At 33.9% G+C, this 24,041-nt stretch overlaps 1 protein-coding gene across 1 annotated transcript; it reads left to right on the top strand.

Moving 5' to 3' along the window:
* The first annotated feature begins 2,054 nt into the window (after positions 1-2,054).
* Positions 2,055-23,652, top strand: LOC132559753 (uncharacterized). The gene is made up of 11 exons (XM_060224376.1): positions 2,055-2,117; positions 12,286-12,375; positions 15,590-15,880; positions 16,384-16,638; positions 16,856-16,992; positions 18,397-18,508; positions 19,338-19,428; positions 20,455-20,664; positions 20,794-20,930; positions 21,394-21,514; positions 22,650-23,652. The coding sequence occupies exons 2-11, from the start codon at positions 12,334-12,336 to the stop codon at positions 22,775-22,777; spliced, it is 1,524 nt and encodes a 507-aa protein (XP_060080359.1). The 5' UTR covers positions 2,055-2,117; positions 12,286-12,333; the 3' UTR covers positions 22,778-23,652.
* Positions 23,653-24,041: the final 389 nt, after the last annotated feature.

Raw genomic sequence — 24,041 nt, 5'->3', positions numbered from 1 at the left:
ATACCTTATACAATAACCATTAATTCTAAGTTACAGTGGTTCCAAGTTAGAATAATACATCATATGTTGGATACCAATACATTTCTATATAAAGTATAACTACACCCTAACCCACTAGGTACTTTTTGCAATGTGGAAATTGAAACTATTGTCTATGGGAATGTAGGGAGGGTCAAGCTTATCTTCAGAGATTTGTAAGCGTGTTTTATTTATTTTTAATTCCGTTTGCTTAAATAAGAATTCCTTTCTTTTTGGAATATTCTCAAAACGTTGTAGCTATGTGAATAATAATAATTAATAATTATCAAGCACAACAAATGTAGATGTCTTACAAATCCTTGAATCTTAATGTCCTCATAAATGCCATCAAAATTTTTTTTTGGTAGAAAAAATTGTTATTAGCAAAAAACGAAGAAGTCAAAAGGCAAATGGAAACCTAATAGAAATACATAGGATAGTTCTTTCTCTCATATCCCGCCATATTGGATAGAGTTTGCCCATATAAGATAGCTATGTAAGAAAATTCTATCTTACATGGGCAAACACGTGCGCGGAGTAACTGTGTTCAGGGGAAACAACTCTTACAGCGTCACGGGTCATAAAAACACACAGTCGCTGAATAATTACAGGACACTGAATGACAGACAGAAGTACATGATTTCCAATATGTTGTCAAACACAAAACGCTCCGAATTAATTCCCTCAAACCGAACACCATTCTCTGCCACCATTTCATCAACTTCAACAGTTACTAGGCCTACGTATGATGTCACAGTGTGTTTACCATTGTCATCACAACAAGAAAACACGTTTAACACCTAAAATCCTGTGTCACAGAAACAATCTGAAACTCGCATCGAATCCTTGTTTGCTGGTTCTCACATTGAAAATTGCCAAATCACCGTAAATATCACCACAAATGTTCCACCACCCAAACGTCGTCGAATCATGGTGATCGAGAGCGACAGCGACTCGGAATAGAAGATCGTGTGACGTCACGCCTTGAATTTATGAATGGAATTCCTGTGACTATGGTGACGTCATGTCAGCGTCACAATATTTTGAAAAAATGTTAAAACAGTAAAAAGATACATTGATATATTTCTTAAAATGATCAAATATGTTATTGTTGATGATAAACCTATATGTTCAATTATAAAAATCCGTTCCTTGTTGATTTCTTTGAAGTATTTGGCGGAGCAATTTCTTTTCGCGGATGTTTACGTACACATACTATATAATCACACAGAGATCATTTTTGGTTTTTTTTTCATCTACGAATAATATATTCATCCTGCAATATACCGAAAAATGGTTTGAAATTTGACAGCAAACTAAAAGTTTGTAAAATATGGGTATGATCGTTAAGAATATCCAGTTCGTTTTTTATAAAAAAAAAACTTGGATTTAAAAAAAATAAAAAAAAATGAAGATAATGGCCGTCCGACAGTCCTTTTCCCAAACTTTTGGTAAAGATATGAGAGAAAAAGACTCTTTCATTATGTGTGTATGTAGGATAGGGATATTCCACCTCCGAGGGTCACAAAATATGGTAAAACCCTCGTACATACCCGTATATAAAAGAGTCTTATAATAATTAATTATTATTATTATTGCATTGTTCGTTATATTTATTTTGCGAACTGTATAGCCTTGACCTCGCTGAGTCAAATAAATATGTTATAAGGTCCATACAAGTCACAAGATATTGACAAATATGTTTAATATAAAATCAGTCATCAGGTATTCCATGTAAATCTTCTGAAAATAAAAAAAATATATAAATATACGTCCATTTTTTAAACTGACGTTTTATCTAGATCATAAATATTCGCTGGTGTACGAAGGAGAGGAAGAGAAATCATTTGATATAAGTTAACACAATGTGTCAGTATACTTATAGATACTTATGTGTAGTGTTGTAAAATGTTTACTTATGACGGAAGATGACATTCACAACATAAGTGCTCTAACACGATCGATAAAAGTCGCACACATACACAAACATACTTTGTAAATATGTGCAGAGGGATTTGGAAATCACACAGGTCTATAAATAGAATCAGTATGACTGTAGCACTTTTAGGGACACTCCAAGGATTTTACATCCACGCTTGGTAAGTTTAAAGTTATATACAAGAGAAAACTTATTTCTTAGATCGGAAATCGTACAAATCCTATTAAGCATGTCCATGTTGTAAATAGCCACTATTAACAGTAAGTGTTAGAGAGAAGATTATGTAATTATAGGCCTGTTAACCTATGTACGGTAGAAATGGAGGCTATTTGATTCCGTGATGACTCATGTGTTGATATCGTGCTAGGGCATGGGTTGTGGGTTGTTTTCGGTCGACACCAGACGATATATAGTCTCCTAGATTTATTAATGTATTAAATTACGTGACGGGATATGTTAACCTAATACTTTTACAACAGAACCCAGTAATGAATGCCGTTCGTCCTACAGGCTCGAATATAAGGGAGGTTCCTTGGTTCTGGAGGCACCCTCCCGAATCCCCCTACCCCACCCCCCTTCTCTCCCGGCCCAAAAAGTACCCCCCCTCAAACCCCGCCCTATCTTTTTACTTTCAAAGAGGACTCATGTCATGTTTATAATAATGGGTAAATCTGATGAGAAAAAGACCTAACCTCCTCTCGACCTCTTTTTTTGGCATCACACCTACTGTCACATGACTCCAGACATTTATGTTGTTAACTGGTATCACACTCGTTGTCACATGTCTTCAACATTGTAATGTTATCATATCATATCACATCTGTTGTCATATGATATCACATCTGTTGTCACATGTCTTCAAACATTGTAATGTTATCATATCATATCACATCTGTTGTCATATGTCTTCAACATTGTAAAGTTATCATATGATATCACATCTGTTGACACATGTCTTCAAATATTGTTATGTTATCATATGATATAACATCTGTTGTCATATCATATCACATCTGTTGTCACATGTCTTCAACATTGTAATGTTATCATGTGATATCACGTCTGTTGACACATGTCTTCAAACATTGTAATGTTATCATATGATATCACATCTGTTGACACATGTCTTCAAACATTGTAAAGTTATCATATGATATCACATCTGTTGACACATGTCTTCAACATTGTAATGTTATCATATCACACTTGTTGTCACGTGCCTTCAACATTGTAATGTTGTCATATGATATCACATCTGTTGTCACATGCCTTCAACATTGTAATATTATCATATGATATCACATCTGTTGTCATATCATATCACATCTGTTGTCACATGTCTTCAAACATTGTAATGTTATCATATCGTATCACATCAGTTGTCATATCATATCACATCTGTTGACACATGTCTTCAAACATTGTCATGTTATCATATCACATCTGTTGTCACATGTCTTCAAACATTGTAATGTTATATCATATCACATCTGTTGTCATATCATATCACATCTGTTGACACATGTCTTCAAATATTGTAATGTTATCAAATCATATCACATCTGTTGTCACATGTCTTCAAACATTGTAATGTTATCATATGATATCACATCTGTTGACACATGTCTTCAAACATTGTAATGTTATCGTGTGATATCACATCTGTTGACACATGTCTTCAAACATTGTAAAGTTATCATGTGATATCACATCTGTTGACACATGTCTTCAAACATTGTAATGTTATTATATCATATCACATCTGTTATCATATCATATCACATCTGTTGTCACATGTCTTCAAACATTGTAATGTTATTATATCATATCACATCTGTTGTTATATCATATCACATCTGTTGTCACATGTCTTCAAACATTGTAATGTTATTATATCATATCACATCTGTTGTTATATCATATCACATCTGTTGTCACATGTCTTCAAACATTGTAATGTTATCATATCATATCACATCTGTTGTCATATGTCTTCAACATTGTAAAGTTATCATATGATATCACATCTGTTGACACATGTCTTCAAATATTGTTATGTTATCATATGATATCACATCTGTTGTCATATCATATCACATCTGTTGTCACATGTCTTCAACATTGTAATGTTATCATGTGATATCACATCTGTTGACACATGTCTTCAAACATTGTAATGTTATCATATGATATCACATCTGTTGACACATGTCTTCAAACATTGTAAAGTTATCATATGATATCACATCTGTTGACACATGTCTTCAACATTGTAATGTTATCATATCACACTTGTTGTCACGTGCCTTCAACATTGTAATGTTGTCATATGATATCACATCTGTTGTCACATGCCTTCAACATTGTAATATTATCATATGATATCACATCTGTTGTCATATCATATCACATCTGTTGTCACATGTCTTCAAACATTGTAATGTTATTATATCGTATCACATCAGTTGTCATATCATATCACATCTGTCGACACATGTCTTCAAACATTGTCATGTTATCATATCACATCTGTTGTCACATGTCTTCAAACATTGTAATGTTATCATATCATATCACATCTGTTGTCATATCATATCACATCTGTTGACACATGTCTTCAAATATTGTAATGTTATCAAATCATATCACATCTGTTGTCACATGTCTTCAAACATTGTAATGTTATCATATGATATCACATCTGTTGACACATGTCTTCAAACATTGTAATGTTATCATGTGATATCACATCTGTTGACACATGTCTTCAAACATTGTAAAGTTATCATGTGATATCACATCTGTTGACACATGTCTTCAAACATTGTAATGTTATCATATCATATCACATCTGTTGTCACATGTCTTCAAACATTGTAATGTTATCATATGATATCACATCTGTTGACACATGTCTTCAACATTGTAATATTATCATATGATATCACATCTGTTGTCATATGATATTACATCTGTTGACACATGGCTCAAACATGTATGCTGTCAAATCCTATCACACTTGTTGTTATACGGCTTCAAACAAGTGTACAGTCATATGACATTACAACTGTTCTTACATAGCTCCAAACATGTAAATTGTCATATGACATTACACCTGTTGTCATATGGTTCCAAATATGTACTTTGTTATAATACATTACACCTCTTGTCACATTGCTCCAAACATCCAAGTTGTCATATGGTATCACACTTCACACGTGTCACCATTGATGATTCCTAATAGATTGTTACCTCAATGCCATTTACTTTTAACACTTCAATTAGGCTTGAGTTTAAACCGCTTTTACATTTTATAATTTATTTTGTGCTGTGATAGAAGTTGCATATACTTGTGAAGATTAAACACGGTATATAGAGAGTTTTACAGACGTCCTAAAGATCGCAGTCGTTGGGAAATTATTTTTTTTTATTATACGGAGTTGGTCGTGTTTGGTGCTCCTAAGTGTTCCTGTTGGTTCCATTGTTCTATGTGGGAACGTGAATTTACCTACTTTGATTAGCAAAGACCAGGACGCTTATCCTTCTGGATATTCTGGTCTTATTTTAACTAAAAAATCGAGAATTCAGTCTGTTAATATTTTGCCCTGTTTATGTCGAATATGGATTTTAATTTTGCTTACATATCGATATATTATGAAAACATCATCGGTTTCTAATTCAACATGAAGTCTACTCCGGGTCTCCATAAATAATTTCGCTTTGTTTCGGGTTAATTAACCTGTAGTCAGTCAATGAATAATTCCATGTGAATAATTGTGTTATTGGTCTATTAAAGAATGCGAACAGGATAACCACGATAGTCATTATGTACGAGAGATCAACAGAATGTGACGTAACATATACAGTAAACGTCGGATAAGTCGAAGTGGATGGGACCAAGTAAAATATTCGACTTATCAGATGGTTCGACTCAACCGTGTTTTTGGTCTATCGCCTGTAATCGAGACATCGTATATTTAAACTGACCCTATTTTCGACGATCGTGTCTGATAGCAAGGTATTGATGAAAAGAACAAGACAACATCTCTTTTTTATAATAACAATATTTTTTTTATCAAAATACAAATAAATCGTAGGTTAAGGACATTTACTGTATTCATCATAGTCACAAACACGTGGATAATGCATACAAGATTGAACAAAAGACGCACGTTACACTGGGTACTTCGTGAAAACAATACTTAAAGATATACATGTACACATATTGTACTCACATTTATAGTATTTGGAAATAAAACAACTCACGGGCAAAAAGTAAACATGAGATGTTTTATTTCAATGGCTGTTTGATCGCATAGTTCTTGGTTAAATGAGATAATTACCAGTGCACCTGTATAAACAAAATGATTAGATGGTCGATACCGTGAAGTTACATTGCGCACGTAGGCCTGTTGCCACCGTTACGGCTGACCGATCACACTCGTTACCGACCAGGAAAATTTACCCGAGACAACGTGGCATCTGAATGTTCGACACAAACATGGAATTGTTTGTACGTTCGACTCATCCGATGTATCCGACTCGTGCGTGTTCGACACATAAGCTCTTCTATATTTATTGAGCAATTGAATTTCATCCGGGTTTACAATAAAAATAATGTGTATATGAATGTGTTAGTACGGAGCCCGTTAACTGACATGCTCCATACTTATTTTATTTCGAAAAAACGAAATAATATTTCGAAAAAACGAAATAAAATATTATTTCGATAAAACGAATTATTATTTCGAAAAAACGAATTAATATTTCTAATAAACGAAATAATATTTCGATAAAACGAAATAAAATAAGTATGAAGCATGTCAGTTAACGGGCTCCGTATGTTAGCAATATTTTTTAAAAAACACACATATGTGTGTGTGTATAAAGTAAAACCGATCCCAAACGCACCTATTGATCTAGTTTCTATTGCAGCGGCAGGTCTATAGATTCTTTGTGGAGTTGTTCTTCTATCGAGTGTGGGTACACGTCTCGGATTGTTTGCAGTGAAGACACCACGTTTTGAAATATCATACCGTTGTACTTGTTTTTGCTATTGGATCTGAACCCAATGGTGCGTCTTGGACGTAACAGTGACTAGGCTGAATCTTATTGAAAATTGATTGATTGTTTCACATTGTCCAAACCTTGTCTACTTTTTCACATGTATTAAATCATGGTAACTTTATAATGAATTAGACTTAAATAATATTTATGCAATAGTCAGGCAGTTGTTCTTCCTTAGAATGCCGTGATGGTGCAATAGTTAGGCAGTTGTTCTTCCTTAGAATGTCGTGATGGTGCAATAGTTAGGCAGTTGTTCTTCCTTAGAATGCCGTGTTGGTGCAATAGTTAGGCAGTTGTTCTTCCTTAGAATGCCGTGTTGGTGCAATAGTTAGGCAGTTGTTCTTCCTTAGAATGTCGTGATGGTGCAATAGTTAGGCAGTTGTTCTTCCTTAGAATGCCATGGTGGTGCAATAGTTAGGCAGTTGTTCTTCCTTAGAATGCCGTGGTGGTGCAATAGTTAGGCAGTTGTTCTTCCTTAGAATGCCGTGATGGTGCAATAGTTAGGCAGTTGTTCTTCCTTAGAATGCCGTGGTCGCGCAACAGTTAGACAGTTGTAGAATTTCTTGGCTAAGCCAGTCATCGGTACAAGCGACAATGACTAATACGCAATTTATGTCATTACTTTGTGAATAAAACATTGTGAACATTTACATAGGATATCGAGTCACGCGGCAATATCACAAGTAAGAAATCGTAGTACAGACCTACTAATTGACATAAAATATACCGTGACGTATTGAAAATCCCCATGTTGTTTAAGTATTGACAATAAACTACTCGCTGTGACTCTATTCACGTGTTATATACATACACCAGGTGTCGCTAGTGTTGTAACTTAGAGAAATAGATATTAACGATTAAATAGCATTGATTTTCTGAAGAAATCTCACTGCATGTATCATATGTTCATATTTTTAAACATTTTATTTGAAATTTTACTAATATAAAATGTTTTAGTAATTTTTAGATTTTTCTTTAGAAATGATATATTGATTTTTCGCTAGTTAGTGTAAATTGTAAGCAAGTGTTCAATAATCAGTGTAAAATGTTACACAATGTGGACCTAGTTAGTGGTTGTTAATCGGTTTCGTCGATTAGGCTTCATGGAACAGGTGTTCGCTCATCAATGTAATCTGACAGACTGTGTTGATCAATTGTTCGCTGATCAGTGTAATCTGACAGACTGTTGATCAATTGTTCGCTGATCCGTGTAATCTAGTAGACGTTGTGGAGCACGTGTTCGCTGATCAGTGTAATCTGACAGACTGTTGATCAAGTGTTCGCTGATCAGTGTAATCTGACAGACTGTTGATCAATCGTTCGCTGATCCGTGTAATCTAGTAGACGTTGTGGAGCACGTGTTCGCTGATCAGTGTAATCTGACAGACTGTTGATCAAGTGTTCGCTGATCAGTGTAATCTGACAGACTGTTGATCAAGTGTTCGCTGATCAGTGTAATCTGACAGACTGTTGATCAAGTGTTCGCTGATCCGTGTAATCTGACAGACTGTTGATCAAGTGTTCGCTGATCCGTGTAATCTAGTAGACGTTGTGGAGCACGTGTTCGCTGATCAGTGTAATCTGACAGACTGTTGATCAAGTGTTCGCTGATCAGTGTAATCTGACAGACTGTTGATCAAGTGTTCGCTGATCGATGTGATCAGTTAGACTATGATGAGCACGTGTTTGTTTATCAGAGTTGTCGGTTAGACTATGTGGAACGGGTGTTTGCTATTCTGTGTTATCTGTTATGTGGAACAGGTGTTCGCTATTCTCTGTTATCTGTTATGTGGAACAGGTGTTCGCTATTCTGTGTTATCTGTTATGTGGAACAGGTGTTCGCTATTCTGTGTTATCTGTTATGTAGAACGGATGTTCGCTATTCTGTGTTTTCTGTTATGTGGAACAGGTGTTCGCTATTCTGTGTTATCTGTTATGTGGAACTGGTGTTCGCTATTCTGTGTTATCTGTTATGTGGAACAGGTGTTCGCTATTCTGTGTTATCTGTTATGTAGAACGGATGTTCGCTATTCTGTGTTTTCTGTTATGTGGAACAGGTGTTCGCTATTCTGTGTTTTCTGTTATGTGGAACAGGTGTTCGCTATTCTGTGTTATCTGTTATGTAGAACGGATGTTCGCTATTCTGTGTTTTCTGTTATGTGGAACAGGTGTTCGCTATTCTGTGTTATCTGTTATGTGGAACAGGTGTTCGCTATTCTGTGTTATCTGTTATGTGGAACAGGTGTTCTCTATTCTGTGTTAATTGTTATGTGGAACAGGTGTTCCCTATTCTGTGTTTTCTGTTATGTGGAATAGACAATGTTGTGCAGGTGTTCAATAACTGGTCATTCATCCAGGTGACAGTGCGGGTGTGACGTTAGCTTAGATATAATCAGTGAAAGTAGATCAGAGAGCAAGGAGTAACATTAGTTATTTCGGATTGTGGTTAGCAATTCACCAGGACTTCGTTATACATATATCATCATATAAAAGTCTTACAAAAAGATTATCAAATTATTTGAACTAAATTTTTTGTTATGACGTATGAAGAGGAACATCCACATATATACTGTTGTTGAAGAAGGGGACGAATTGACTGCCCTTATTAAATTGACTCATGTCAACTCGTCACCGTTGATACTGTTGTGAATGTAAGTGCTAGTCCTCGGTAAACTCGGTCATGCTAACTCGCCCTAGTGTACATATTTTCAGTCTGGTATAGTGTAATCATACATTACACCTATTGTTCACAGCATATTATAGACTTACTCTGTGTTCACAACAGTAAATTTTCAAAGTACAGTGTACCTGTATGGAATCTTCAGTGCTTGATGCAACCTCGATATTCCAGGGTCTACAATCACTTGCTCTCTACACTCCTTGCAGGAATATTGTCCTGCTTTGAATGTAAATATTTGAAGCACCGGATATACACAACGTTAGTAGGTTAACAAGGCTGAAATTAAACGTCCAGGTCGCTAACACATTCTGCAAGGAACTTTAGTTTAAAGGGCCTTATTGTAAAACTGTTTCGGTTTTACACATCAATCAAACATTCAGACTTTGTTATCTTAACGCAATGATTCAAAAGCTCATGAAAAATTTTGAAAAATCTGAAAACGAGCGATATGCATTTGTTTATAGTGCAATTTTATATATTAATACAAACCTTTTCTCTTATTTTTCTTTTCGGTCAATTTTTTATCACGTTTTTTGGCTAAACATTTAGTTAAGTTATAGTTTAGCTGACCATGCTGGAAAAATGGATACGGAAGTTAAATACTGTCAGCTGATCATAATTAATATATGAAACTACAAACTTGCATTTCACTTTCCAATCGTATGAACATGTGACATATTGTTTAAACTAACAACAAGGTAAATTCACAGACAAGATACTTAGGTATAATTACACATAACCATGTCCTCTCCGTCACGCGTTTTCAATGGTCAACGGTTTTCATTGGCAGTAAAGGTACCGAAACCTTAATTTATGACTTCTAGTTTATCTCTTGTTTTTGTTTCGTTGCCTTTTGCAATCTTTCATTTTCGCTGTTGTTAAATATCAATGATCTCCAATACAATCATAACAGGAAATAAACAGTCGGGCAAAATTTCTATATCATCAGTTGTAGTATATGATATAAGATAAAGGATTGAACACACTTCAGAGGAGGAAATTTTTAAAACGCTGATTTATTCAGCATCTTTATTTTTAGGTAGACAGCAGGCAGCTTTCACGTATTCTTAATATAAAAAAAATTATACAAAAGGCACGGCAGCATGGTCGCAGGGAATTGCTCTATAATAAATTAAAGAAGTGATGATAGTATACTCGTCTCCTGATTACGGATAGGACCAATATAAAAATTACAGTTATGATGAGTGATATATGATACACAATTGTGGGATTTTGTTAGAAGGGGGGTGTTTTTCCGTTTTGTTACTTTGTGTTTTTTTGTGTGTGCCGGATTCCAAACATGAAAAGCTCAGTAAATACTGAGATTGCTTTAGAAATAAATATACATCAAACGAAATACCGTTAACAAACCATAAACTGGTGTCAAGGTTTCGAGTGCATAGTCCATTTTTGGAGTAATTCGCTTTCAGTGACTGTTCCAGGAAACACGTGCAAGAGGAATGGGTGTTCAACATGACCATTCCTTGTTCAGGAGACAACTACAATTTGACAATAAGTTATTACAAATACCTAGGCATTGATGTAAAACTGTAGAAAGTATCATGGGACATTAGCCAATGGAAATCCTGTATTGTTCATTATGTATATCATAAATTATACAATGCCGTGCGCGTTTTTCTATTTATCCATAGCATTGCGATAAATATGTCCCTCGTTTCACACCTATATTGCTTAAGGATTGCAGTTTATTTGACTAATTCATTAAATCCTCTTAAAACAAATTAAGTATCATACAAATGTATATATGTGCATTATTATCACACAATGTTACGATGTCTGCAGTTTCTCTCGTAATTTTGCTTTGTTATGACGTCACCTATGACGTATTCAATTCGAGAGAGTAAGAATAACCACTAACCATTCATCAACTACTCAGAGGTATGTCTAGTATTATGAATACATTCTAGTGTTATGAGACAAAAAAGCAATTGGGAAAAACAAACAAAAAAACCGACAGTTCTATGTCTAACTTTATTTAAATAAATACTTTCCCTTTGAAAATCATTCCAGTTGAAGAAATCATAAAACGCCGTGACAATACTACAACCACAACGATAGACAGGATGCCAAGCATCTCTTTAATATAAAACCAAATGTATTACTGATTGCGTTCTAATATTCACAGATCACGACCTAAGAGAGAGCGAACAAATTTAACTGGTAACCGTAATCAGTTAAAAAGCAGTCATATGATCTCGCCAATTTCATACCAAACCAGCATCACATCGCGTCCTACGATACACTGAATAAATATCAAGTGATAATCTCTCTTTTCTAATATTAAAACACTAAACAAATATTTACTGATAATCTTTCCCATCTAATACTTAAGCACTATCACATCGCGTCCTGTAATACACTGAATTGGCATTTACTGTCTCCTGTCTGAATCCGACAACGTTGCGAATATAACCCGGAAGATACATCGTCCATCCGGTCTAGTAAAAACATGACAATACATATCACGTTGTTTAATTGTTGTGTCTAAGCGATCTGAGGTATGATGGTTCGTGTATCAGCTGTTGACTACTAACTCGATCTACTTTCCTTTACTTTGCAGCAACAAGACTTGATTCAATTCTTATGCTGAACGGGACGTATTTCGAAAATGGAGGCATTCACAAAACTCGGAGTGATGGACATTGATCTGGTAAATAGCATTTTTTATGGTAAACAAAATAATTCATATACCAGTTTATCAATCTTGAGAGTAAGCACTTTCGATTTGATCCCTTTTAATTACCAGTAGTGTTACATCTCTAATGCAGTATAATACATTTGTTGTATCGATATGGATGGTAATCCTCTGATATATAAAATTTACGAAATTTCTTCAATCAAAGTCTCGCATCTTCCGTCGAGATTTGACTTTTCTTTGCCACTTTTGTCCCATCTTTATTCAATTTGAGTTTGGGTTATGATTATATTCACAAATTGGTATTTTCTTGTGTTTTTTTTGGGGGGGGGGAGGGGAATCTTGAAAAGGAAGGCAATATCTCAATTACAGACGTATCTATCCACTCTCACTACTATTAAACTGAATAATTGAAAAGCGTTGCGAGACAGCTGGTTCGAATGTGTCCATTCTGTTCGATTTTTGCAAGTAGTCTCTGCACCCTCATATGCCAGGTTTTATATCTGTAATTGCAGACAGTACGCACAGTATGTACTAGACGTGTTTTAATAATCTAATCTTACAAATTGCGATAGTTGAGAAATTACTGGGTTAGTACAAATCCAAACATATATATTTACATATATTGATTTTCAACACTCAGCTCGCACCTCTGACAGTTGTACGATGCAATTGATTCACTATGGAGACGATTTGTTTTGAAGTTTTAGTTCTGTATTGTAAACTGGCAATTACTTGTGTCAGTTGCATAATCTTTCGAAAAGCGATACCTTGCAAATGTCTTCAAGTCATTGAAATAATAGAGCCTCGTTATTTATTCCATTTGTTTATTGAGTATAGAATTCACTTCAATATTCAATTTATTGTGCGACATTAAGCTGGACGTATTTCATGCTAGTTGGTTTGCCTGTTAGTCCCGTTGTTGTATACTTTGTCCTCATTTGAGAACATGCCATTAATTTCTTAGATTGACCAAGGTGTAAGTGTCGGGTATTTCCAACACTGACTTCTCCATTCTAATACTCGTTTCTTTTGAAATCTGTAATTATACCACACTCTTTCCAGAATTTATCGTTACAACCATTTAGACATTTGTTTTACATACTCACCTCCATCATTTAGTAGGACATCAATGTTTACTATATTGAGGATTACTTCCCTGGTGTCCTCTAGCCCAACTCAGTTTCAATGCATCTGCAAAACCCCTAAATTGACCATTTTTAATCCACTATTTACATAAGCTTGCACACCAGTATTTCTCTTAATGTTCTCTACTTTACTTTTCCACAAGAATTCAAATGTAATGGTCTCAATTTTGTTAGAAGTCTTTTCATCTTGATTTGGTAAATCTATGACGAGGTGATTGAGCTATGAAATCAAAAGGGATTTGATCATGTGTATTTGTCCTATTGGTGTAAGATTTCTTCTTTTCCAAGTATTCATAACTGCTCTTAGTTTTACTATATTCTTGTCATAATTAATTTTTGGCATAACATGAAGATTGACGTTAAATTCTATCCCAAGGAGATTTAATCTTTCCCGCCCCAGCTGCAGAATCAATTCTGGCATAAACGTTTTCATGGTTATATCTCTTAGTCCTTATCCATATGATCCGAGTCTTATCAATGTTTAGATCAAGTCTAAAGATGCTTGCATAAGTATTTAGTTCTTTCAAAGATTCAGATAATGACTGTTCATACCAGTCCAATCTAACATGAAAAGGGTGTCATCGGCATATTGAGACAAAAGGATATGAAGCTCATCTGCTTTAATACCATTAATTTATTTTATTGTCATTTCGTACTCTGATAGCTAACACTTTAGCATAGATGATAAAATATATGGTGCGATCGGGTCGCCTTGTCTACAACCTCATTTTATATCGAAAAAAAGTAGATATATTGCCTCCCTGATTGATTGCAGCGGATATATTCTTATGTAGAGTTTTAATCAAGAAATGATATCATATTTAAATTCAAAATAAATAAAAAAAACTTCGAGACTGAATCAAATGCTTTTTCAATCTCTTCCATATAAAATCATACCTGGTATATCATGTTCTTCTATTTATTACAGCAAGTCATATAGTAGCCTTGTGTTTTCTCCGATTTACTGCCGCGATACAAATCCTGTTTGGTCCTTATTAATTCATTTGTATAATACTACTGCTATTCTACTAGAGATTACTCCGGATGCTAATTTGTATGTAATATTTAGTAGAGAGATTGGACGCCAGTTTTTCAGAAAGTGTTTTGGTTTGTTCCCTTTATGTGCACAGGTGATTATAGCTTGTCTCTGAGTAACTGATAACTCCCCTTGTAAATACCACGAATTTAGAGACCATACCACAAAACTATCCAGTTGATTCCAGAAAAAATTGAAAAGTTCTACGATGAAACCATCTGATCCAGGACTTCTTCCAGTGAAATTAAACCTTTTTTTAAATGATTATGCAATAGTAAGTTTTGGTATGTTGTTGAAATTAAGAGTCTTCAAAGTTCACAACTGCTACATGGAAAATTATATTTAACCAGAAATATCGCTTCCAGTATATACAGACGATTTCATATAGAAATGAATATGTACATTCCCTTTCACTGTAAAATAACATATTTTTTCTGTTTATTAGTGTTCATGTGCCAGTTTTTTTCAAACTCTGACAAATTTTCTTTATTGGGAGTTTACAAGTGGAAACAATGATATAAGTTCTAATGGCATAAGGAGTACACATAAGGTTTGAAAATATCTTATTTTATCTTTCGAGATTAATAAGCCCTATGACAGAATGATCATTATCTTTGTGTCCAACGACTCTTTTCCTTATAATTACCATTCAAAGGTACTATTATTATTTTTGATAGAATTATAATAATAATATAATATAATAATATTTCAATTTTAAAAGTTTTTCATTCTCAATTTTGATTTACACTGACAACTTCCTGTTTTTAATGTTTCATATATAGTTTTGACCTTGTGATTTTGCGGAATACACAGGGAAACAAAACATACGGAAGTAGATATTTTCATATATATAAGCGGTCTTGAGAAGCTAAAACCCTAAATACGTACCGACTTTGCTAGGCGCCATGGCTTTCTGCTGTGAGGTAGGTGCATAATCTGCGGCGTTTGTTTTCATCGATTTTATCATAGCAAGGGCATAATTACAGATATAGTTTGCGATATGTTTAGAATTGAATTATACATGATATTTCTGTTATATTTTCAGTCCCCAAATGAATATAAAAACGACTTTTTTTCGATGACGTCGAGCTCATCACTTGAATCCGGATATGAAAGTGTGCGACAAACAACAAACTCAACAAACTCATCGTTAGATCATTCAACTGATTTTGACTCAATGTCTTCGGAAGAACAGTTCCCCCAAACCAGTGATGAGGCCTGCTGTGTATCTGACATCAGTAATGTCAGGATTGAACACACTGATGAAAGTACGAAATTGCGTCAGATCGGAAACAAATGCTGTAAACGAAAGCTTACTGTTACAACGAAGCAAGTGGTAAGGTTTGTTTCCGAATCGTGCAACATAATTGTTTACAACATAAATCATTGATAAAAGAGATGAAAAAACAACAATAGTATACCACCCTATCAACATAAAGAAAACATCCTAATTCTGTAAAACAAGGTAACATATGAAAAAATGACAAATTTACACGGAAAAGTACAAGTAGAATTAATCGTCTTATGATTCGTCGACGCCATCCGCCATATTAACGTTTGCCAATCCAAGTAAGTAATGTCACGTACTCAAATGAGAACTATATATACAACAACATAACCAACAGGCAAACTAACGATCATTAAATACTTCCACCTTCATACCGCACAAAGAAATTTCTCAATCTTATCATTATGACGACCGTTAAACATCCCTATAATTTTCACCAACCTGCATCTTTGGAAACCCTGTGTTACGAGGAAAATCTGCGATATTCACGAAAAATGAAAATTTCTCATTAAATTTTCTACGACAACATATATGTTTATATATTGACATAGGATCGCATGGAACCTGCCATTGAAGATCATAAATCAATGCCTAGTCCCACCAAGCTCATGAAAACCTTACCGATACAGGAGTCTTGCCGTGAACAAAAACCTTGCTCTCATGACGAAAACAGATGCGACAGTATTGATACAGTTGAAGAGAGAGCGCCTTCATTCGACGAATTAGATTTACCCGACGGCGTAAGGAGACTAAATTGTGCTTATTATGACAACATCGTCAGGGAAGAAACACGTAGTGAGCGTAAGGTAAGATACGTTCTTGGTGGAGTTATGTATATATATTTAAATTTACTTTGATTTCTAATATGTTTACACCAAAGCAAATATGGAATAGAATGTATAATTCGGCTTAATATTGTAACTTTTGTAAGTTTACGACGTGCCACCCTATGCCTGTCTTAATGCTTGTTTTAGTACTTTCACTGTACTTTCATTTATCGACAACATGGTTCTTCATTGTCAGTGTTACCAAAAACGCTTGCCTACAACACAGACGTCCCAGATAAAACGGAAGAACTCGAATAAAGGATGGCTCCAGATTGATTCACAACCAGATGGTCATTTTATATCAGAGTGTTCACAAGAGTTCCCGTATTTTAAGTGAGTTTTCTTCTAAAACTACTTCATTAACGTTTTCAAAGTGTGTTTACAAAGTTGAGCTATATTTGAAGCCTGTCAACATGATTTAAAGGAGGAAGAATAAGGATACTTTGTACATTGTACCTACTTGACTGACGCAACAAGTCCCTGTCGGGTCAAAGTTTATCTGTATATGATGGACCATAAAAACATTCAATTTAATCTAAATGCGGACAATAACAGTGGTTGAATATGCTGTCTAATTGATCGAGACACGTGTTAAATTCATATAAATCAACATTTTAGATATTTCTAATTTATATATGTCTAGTTATTTCATCGTGTGATATTTTTATACGAGTTGAGATGTAATTGGAATTCGCGGTCAGTTTGAACCTGTACACTATTTAGTGTATTGCTGAGTAAAGTGAAAAAAATAATTACCAAGATGTCAACATAATTATAATCTTAACTTAAATTCAATAAAACTAGGAAATACCAATCTGTCACCATAATCATAATCCTAACACAATTCAATAAAACTAGGAAATACCAACATGTCAACATAATCATAATCCTAACACAATTCAATAAAACTAGGAAATACCAACCTGTCAACATAATCATAATCGTAACACAATTCAATAAAACTAGGAAATACCAACCTGTCAACATAATCATAATCCTAACACAAATTCAATAAAACTAGGAAATACCAACCTGTCAACAAAATTATAATCTTAGCTTAAATTCAATAAAACTAGGAAATACCAACCTGTCAACATAATCATAATCCTAACACAAATTCAATAAAACTAGGAAATACCAACCTGTCAACATAATCATAATCCTAACACAATTCAATAAAACTAGGAAATACCAACCTGTCAACATAATCATAATCCTAACACAATTCAATAAAACTAGGAAATACCAACCTGTCAACATAATCATAATCCTAACACAATTCAATAAAACTAGGAAATACCAACCTGTCAACATAATCATAATCCTAACACAATTCAATAAAACTAGGAAATACCAACCTGTCAACATAATCATAATCCTAACACAATTCAATAAAACTAGGAAATACCAACCTGTCAACATAATCATAATCCTAACACAATTCAATAAAACTAGGAAATACCAACATGTCAACATAATCATAATCCTAACACAATTCAATAAAACTAGAGCAAAATATAAACAAAAAATACTGACACTGAGACTCTTGAAAACGTACAAGGAAAATAAGACATGTGTTGCTGGAGAGCTTAATCGGCGATACCACCGTGTGAATCTTGTTCAGCCTTCGCACGTAATTTCACGTTCTTAAGTGAGAAAAAAGGTATACGACACCGGAACCAACAGGCGTAATCAACATAAATAGATCGCTTTACTACTTATCATTTACTTTTTCAGGTCTGGTGATCGCTTAATAAGCGTCAACGAGACTGATACAGGCAACCTACATCATCAGGAAGTAGTCAGATTATTGTATAACTTTATACAGATGGACACGAATCAATCAATGGTAAATGTCTACTTCATATGCAACATAAAAATATGTGCACTATAGTAAATTTATTACGATAGATCGTGATCGCTTGTTAACGAACTATTTATTAATCAATTCATATGTATATATATATTTCAATTTTAATTAACTCTTCGTTGATTTTGACATTTCATTTTGTTTACAGTTATCTACTTTTTTCAAATATATTTGTGCCAATGTTTGGTTTACTTTTCCACGTGATTCTCCATTTATTGACAATTTTGGAATAATCTGCCTGGTTTTGATATTAATTTTAACAACTAACTAACAACTAAGTTTCAGAATATATGTAAAATGTATGTTAGATTTGTTCAGTTCATTGATTAGGATGTTTTTTGTTTGCATTAGTAAGAGTTAGTCATATTTCTCCTCAAACCAATTTAGTTTCGTATAGCTGGTTGTTTCCATGGAGATAATCGTGAAAGTTTCATCCGTGAATAAATGACTCACATGTGAAATTGATGTCTTTCACATCAAAATCGCGAAATGTTGATTCCGTAATATGATAATGCGTTAGTTTTAAAAGAAAATTTTGGAAGATTTTGACTCGAGATAATTACAAACTGCATGTCCACGGATGACCGAATGCATTGTGTTAGCGCTATTGACTTTCACCTAGACATCCAGGGTTCGATTCCCTGATCACACGTGGAAAAACTTCGCTGGGTACCCACATGTACTCCCACAGTAAGACAGCGCTTCAGTGCGGGCCAACAACAGTGATTATAAGTTGGAAAACTTGTTTTGCAATTGTTAAAAAATAAATCAAGCTTCCGGTTGTATCTATATTGTTCTGTATCTGTAGATGATAGAGATACATCGACATCATGAAGAGGATGATGAAACGTTTGAGATTCTAACATTTGAAGTCAAGATAGAACTCCTTGAAGAAGATGGTGAGTACATATTTTCATATTTAGACCGATTACAAAAGATTAATCATTGTTTGAAATGATCTGTATTTCCTTCTAGAATTGATATAGCAATATAAACAGAAAACTCGATACGAAAGAATGATTCTAATATCACAAATATTTTGCCTTTATTGGAAAGAAAATTTATTTCGTTTTTAATTTACAGATATATTACATAAATATTTACTATTATTTTATGACTATTTCATTTTCAAATTTAGTAGTGTAATTAATAAACAAATAACACAAAAGAAATTTGATACAGAAATATACTTTAAAATTATATATTTTGGTTGGGTTCAAATTATTTGGTTATACAAAGACTTTGGATTTTAATTGGCGCTTGGTTTTGTATAAAGATCACAGTCTAGTGATAATTTCTCCTTTAATCCACGTCAATTTTCGTCTGCTCCTCATGTTGCTAACATGGAAAACACAAGATTTTACAGTATATCCTAAAGTACATTAAATGGGTCTGATATAGATCTATTACAAGCATTTATTATTTGATGTAAATGTATCTCTTCCTTGAATAACATATTCAATATACAGCAATATGCAGGAAATTTGATCCGGAAAAGGCCTCCTCCATTTAAATCATTAAATAAACCAAAAAATCATCACTCTTTATAAATGTATTTATTACGGTATAATTTTGAAATGATAAGATGTATCTGCTATAAATGATGAATTATTTATTTATAAGTGTTGGGCATAAATATGATATATTAATGCGTGTTTTCTATCATGTATGCAACATTACTTATATATACTTGCGGCGATCACATATACGCTCAGTGGCTACATTGTACAACATACCGAGATTTATATAAAACATTTTTGATGCTATATTAGTTTATACCTTTGTATCTCTTCTGTATCATAAATGTGATGTAATTTATGCAATATTTGCGTCTTGATAAAGTGGTCGATTGCCTCGAAAATTTGATAATTCACTTATCAGTACTGTCGTTATAAAGTCATTGATCAGATATATTTTCTTTATAGGTGAGAATGGGCAGTCCATAGGTATATCTACCAGATTACTTGCAAGAGTTTTCCGAAGTTTTCGGATAATTTATAACCTGGAATATAATGGAAAGGAGAAGTGTTGGATATCGCACTTCACCAACAGTAGAAAAATGTACCTGTGTCCGAAGGATGGCCAGTCTGGGAGTTTAACTCTGGAAAACTTACCAAGCTTCAACGAACCAAAATGTCAGTATATTTTTTTAATGTTCTTAATGTGACCTACGCACGATAAATGTTCACCTCTCGACAATTCTTTATGTATCGTAAGAAAATATCTACACAGAATGTTAATAGTTTATGTTTGTTAATTTGTAGTCCAGTTCACTAGATGCATATATCACGGCTTTCGAAGGCAAGGGCACAACAATAATGGACTGTATCTAATTACACTCGTGTCCGAAGACACATATAAGTTCATCTCTGTTGGAACGAAAGGCAATGTACAGTTAAAGGTACGTTACGACGTTTTTCTTGTGCTGGGAAATTTTATTGGTATTTGCCGCGAGGGAAAGCAGTCTAAAATATATCTAAACAATCAATGTTAGTCAGAACTGAATGAAAAAACAAGCAAACTGTTATCAATCTTTTGTACTAAAATTTTATGAATATCACTCACAAGTCATGTACTCTATGTGGTACACATAAAATGTGAATACGCAGAAACCAGAAGTCTCATGGTTTTGTCATTATGTTCTAACCTTACAAATTCTCACGTTGAGATCATGCATTTCTAGGATTTTAGGATGAATGTGAATAATACAGAAATCGTCTTCAGTAGTGACATACTTGATCTAATCCTCCTTTTAAAACTTTGTTTCTTGATAATGGTCGTCCGCTCCCTTTGTTTCAATCTCCATCTAAATTGAAACAAACGTTCCCCGATTTTCTTTGTTTAACACTAAAACTAAATTACAGGGAAACGAAGAAGTTGGGCCACACAGGACTTCCATAACGGGTCCACTTCCCCAAATGTTTATCAGCCACCCATTCAAGCAGCGGGAATGTGATTTTTACCTTGAGTCACTTAATCATGAAGGTTTGTATGATAGGCAGTAAAACGTTTCATACATTATATGAATTCTAATGATTAGGACCAACTATGATACGATAAAGCAGCAAAACATCAACATCTCAACATCATCATAACTTACACTTAAAGTCTAGAAAACTAGGGCATAACACAAACAAAAGAAAGCTTTTATGAAGACATTTATGAGAAAACAAGGAGAATGAGACCAGGTGTTCCGGAAAAGTAAGTGTTTATAAGAAGATCAATTATATAAACTCAATATAATTGTTTTAAAATGGCATAGATTCTTATTCATTAGATGATATATACTTATTATGATGAATGATATAAATCAATATGACATGTTGATGAAATGTAATACGTAAGCTAAAATATGATGTCGAGTGTTATCATAATACGTAAATTGAAACACTGGTATGACAGTCAGCGTGAATTATAAAACACAAGATGCATGTATAATAGCAAGGGTGAAATTTGATAGAGATGATTTATAATAAGTAAATTGAAATATGATAGCTAGGATGTAGCTGTCTTTGCAGACACTTGTCCTCGTGTGACCCTGGTTGTTGATGACTCTTGAGACACCCCTCCTTATGTTACCCTGGCTGTGGATATCTCCCTTGACATCTGTTCAAATTTTATACTGGCTGTTAGTGTTCCTTAGATACCGTCTTTAGATGACCCTGGCTTTTGGCATCTCCCTTAGACACTCGCCCTCATGTGACCATAGCACTTATCCTTAGACACCCATCCTAAGATGACCCAGACTGCCGGTGTTTACCTAGGCACTCGCCCTTATATAGCAGTGTTACGGGAACTAGCAAAATTATTTTCACACATGTAAAATGTAGTCAGAATCGTTTCATTTTAAAATTGCCAAAAATCCAGTACCGAAACTTTGATTTGATATATGTTGTTTGTATTGAAATATGACGTCATGTTATTTATTTTTTTATTCTGACCTACATATAAACAGGTGAATATCTATTACATTATATTGAGAAAATACTAACATAACATATTCTTTGATGGTGTATTTTTAGCAATGTAAATAACTTGCTGAAATATTGGCCAAGAGATTGTTGCCTTTGCTTGAGCAATTGTCAGTTGTTTTACCATCAGTGTAAACGATTCAATGCAGGTTGGTTCCTGCGATGGAATACTAGAGAGACAACCATGGATATTAAAAGAGTGGAGGATGTCAAAAATCTACGAGGAGGACAATCAGATCTCCTGTTTTCTATTTATACGTTAAGTGACTTGCACTGAATACACTATCCCAATAGCTCCATGTTCTGTAAGTTGGAATGTTAAGTCGTGAATTGAAGTGTTAAGTCATAGCCGTGGAGGAAAACGTTCTGCAGCTATTTTTGTTCATGGCAGGACGTGACAACATTAAATCTAGACATTATGTTCCTCGATCTGTCTGCCGTTCCTTCGTCTGACAGGATATATAATCTACCCAGATCTATGACGACTTACTGACTCGTCGATCAGTGGCAGTATTACAAATATTAGATTAGCCGTCATTAGCCTTGTAATATGGCTGTCATAGAATTATTTTGTCGCCGTCGTTCAAGTGGTTGTTTTCATGACTTATTTTTGTAATGAAATACGACAGACTTATTCAAAGTAATACCATCTCAGATTTTAATTATGTTTCAATTGATCTGAAACCGTTTTACTGTTCAGTGCACGGAATGGAAATTTAAAAAGTTTTACCCACGTTTTGTTTTAGGATTTTCAGTAAAAATAATCTATGAAAGTTAAACTTTCATTAAATGAAACTGAAATTGCATTTATGAAGACAAAGTAATTTTCTACAATGATTTAATGGAAAGATGAAATTATAATTAAACAGAAAATGACTTACGGTTTATTTCAAACATCGCATTGTTGTTATTGTGTTGATACAACTGATACAGTATGTGTAAAGTCAGCTTTGTTTCTCAATCTATTGAAATAATTATACTTACGTAACTTATTTGATATTTTTCATCAACTTGAGTATTTATCAACCTCAAATGTAGATCTTTTGAAACCTTCTATTTGTGCATTTGTCAAAATTGATTTTCATTGAAAACTTCTTATAAAAAATGATATTTATACTACATGTATATGTGTGTTTGTTCATTAAATGAATTGTGTGGTTCGTGAAAATGAAATAAAAAATGTATTGTGTGGTTCATGAAAATGAAATTAATTATTTTACCTATAACTTGCACAAGTTGAATATGTACACACAAAAGCAAGGATGGATAAGTTTTACTGAAATATATTGGATATAGATTGTAGAGTATGCTAAGTTAATGAAATTCGATGGTCGTAAGACAATCTACGATTGGCTGCATATGGTGATTATTAAAGACCATATTGTAACCGACACAACATTTTTATTTTCTTAAATAAAGCTTTTTAATTACTGTTTTATCAATGTCGTTTACAGCGAAACTTCGAAAATACCGACACAACATTTTTATTTTCTTAAATAAAGCTTTTTAATTACTGTTTTATCAATGTCGTTTACAGCGAA

The sequence above is a fragment of the Ylistrum balloti genome, unplaced genomic scaffold (genome assembly GCF_031769215.1).
Source record: "Ylistrum balloti isolate Yb309-2 unplaced genomic scaffold, AGI_CSIRO_Ybal_v1 Utg370964, whole genome shotgun sequence".
NCBI classification, from domain to species: domain Eukaryota; kingdom Metazoa; phylum Mollusca; class Bivalvia; order Pectinida; family Pectinidae; genus Ylistrum; species Ylistrum balloti.
The sequence above is the reverse complement of the archived record's forward strand: the minus strand, read 5'-3'. Positions and strand labels throughout refer to the sequence as shown.